Source organism: Psammomys obesus, unplaced genomic scaffold, assembly GCF_907164565.1.
Source record: "Psammomys obesus unplaced genomic scaffold, mPsaObe1.curated_primary_1811, whole genome shotgun sequence".
Lineage (NCBI taxonomy): Eukaryota > Metazoa > Chordata > Mammalia > Rodentia > Muridae > Psammomys > Psammomys obesus.
This window is the reverse complement of record NW_026593874.1, coordinates 56,562-58,754: the sequence shown is the minus strand read 5'-3', so window position 1 is coordinate 58,754 and position 2,193 is coordinate 56,562. Positions and strand designations below refer to the sequence as shown.

The 2,193-nt window shown below is 61.5% G+C and overlaps 1 protein-coding gene across 1 annotated transcript in view; it reads right to left on the bottom strand.

Annotated features, from left to right (window-relative positions):
* Nucleotides 1–2,193, bottom strand: part of Grik5 (glutamate ionotropic receptor kainate type subunit 5) — a gene marked incomplete at its 3' end in the record, with an annotated part of 50,637 nt that overhangs the window by 37,498 nt on the left and 10,946 nt on the right. Inside the window, 2 exon segments of the mRNA XM_055617361.1 lie at nt 1,455–1,562; nt 1,643–1,747. Coding sequence (XP_055473336.1) covers nt 1,455–1,562; nt 1,643–1,747 — 213 coding nt within the window.

The following is a 2,193-nucleotide window of genomic DNA, read 5'->3' as shown; positions in this document are numbered from 1 at the left end:
CACACACACACACACACACACACACACACACACACACACACACACACGGAGAACGTTTATCTAAACTGATGAACATTCCAATGGCTCATTGCCCGGACGGGGTCCCTGTGCGTGTGTGCTGCCTCATCTATGAACCCAGCCTCTGGGTCAGTCTTTATCTCTGTGAACCCTTCCTGAGCCGGTCTGGAATGGGTGTCCCTCCAGAGCACCTGTTGACTCATTTCCCAGTGTCTAGAATTTGGGCCAGGCCAGGAACACAGCAGCTTCAGCAAATATTTAAGGACTTAAGGAAGGAATGCAGCTCATGAAGGAAGGATAATATTGGCTTTCTGGCCTCGGGGACTCTCCTGAAATCCTCTCCCCGACCTCTACCTCTGCTCCCCACTGAGGACGCCCATAAGGAGGCCTCAAGGCCCCTCAGTGGGGCCATTAGCAAGTGTCTGGCTTCCCATCTGCAAGCCATCTGTCCCTCCAGAACCAGCTCACTGGCTCTTCTCTGGGGAACTTTAGGTCGGAAGCTCCCTGGGGACTGGCTGCTGATCAGGGCTCCGAACACCTGCAGACACTGTCTCTGCGGTTAGCCTGCTCAGCTCAGTGCTGCCCAGCATGTGGACAGGGCAATCTGGAGGCCGTGGACTTGGCTGCCGTGGCCCCGCCCCTCCAGGCCCTGTCCCTTCTGGGCCCAGCTGCTCAGAAAAGCTCCTGCCCACCCACTGTGCCCTGTGTAAGACCCTGCAGGACACAGGAGTGGCAGGAGGGCACACAGAGAGGGCTGGCCTGGGCCCTCCCCTCCGCCTAGCCAGGGCCTTGCAAGGGCCGCTCCTGCTCACAGCAGGGGGACAGCCCTCCATCCTCACCATCAAGCAGATGAGCTCAGACAGTGCACAGCGGTCCCCAGTGGACTTTTGTTTTTGGAGACAGGATTTTACATAGCCCGGTCGGGCCTTGAACCCCCGACCCTCCTGTCTCTATCTCCTGGGTACAGGGCCTGCAGAGCAAGGGATCAGACCCCAGCCCCTCAGGCGGGACTGCTGACACATGAAGCCACAGCTCAGGTGAAGCGGGGAGTGGCAGCCCCGCACACTGGATAGTGTCCTTGCTTGGTGCTGGGGCCTGGAGTTTGTGAGCACAGCTCTGTCACTCAGCCTCAGAGACGAGGCTCCCGGCCCTCGCTCTGCCATGCGCTTGCTGGCCCTCAGTGTCCACGTGTGAAGGTGGCCCGCGTGACAAAACGATTCTCGATTTTCCAGAGCCTAGCACAGAGCCCGCCTCCTGCTGCACTCTGTGACCCCTCCCGCTCCGGCGGAGGTTGGGACGGTGACACCTTGGTCACAGTCTGTGCACAGGACACGTCCCCAGATACACTCAGCCTGCCCTGTGCCAGCCAAGGGGCTCATCGGCTGGGAGGGGGTCCAGGGGAGCCCCAGGACTACCCACCTACTGCCCGCACTCACCAGGATAGTTGTGACCACCAGAGTCTTGTTGGCTAGAGTCTGAGACAGGTTGATGTCCAGGGTGGTGGCATTCATGGCCAGGGTCCGGTTAGAGTACCACACCCCGATCTGCGGGCAGAGAGGTGCCGTCAGCAAAGAGCCTGTTCACGTTCCTGGTCGCCTCGAGGGCCCTGGATTCCGGCGCTCACCTCTCGGTGGCCCTGCCGGGCCTTCTCCAGGATGCGCAGCGTGTAGTTGGTCCTCTGCCCTTTGCTGTTGAACTCAACCCGCCCGGTCAGCCCGTCATACTCTACCTAGCAGGGCGGGAGGCGGGCAGAGGGAGGGGAGGCAGGGCCCAGAGATGAGCAGAAAGGCCCGGAAAAGATGCCCCAACAGCAGAGAGGGCACAGAGAGAAGAGGAAGAAACACAAGAGACGGAGCAGGGTCAAAGAGCGGACAACGCACAGGAGAGCAGACGCAGAGGAGCGAGATGCAGACGGCACCCAGTCCCGGCAGGACAGCGGCACAGTCAGACAGGACACAGGGTGAGGAGGAGGCCGGAGGACAGACAGTTGGGGAGAAGGCAGAGGGCAGGCAGGGGGAACACAGTCAGCGCCCTGCCCGAGGCGGCTCCTGCCTCCCCATCCCCCATGCTCCTGTCCACCCCCTTACCCCCTGTGCTCCTGGCCCCCCTCCCCTCCCCCCCTGTGCTCCCCCTCCCTCCCGTTTTCCCGTGTGTCTGACTGTGGGGCGGGGGCCA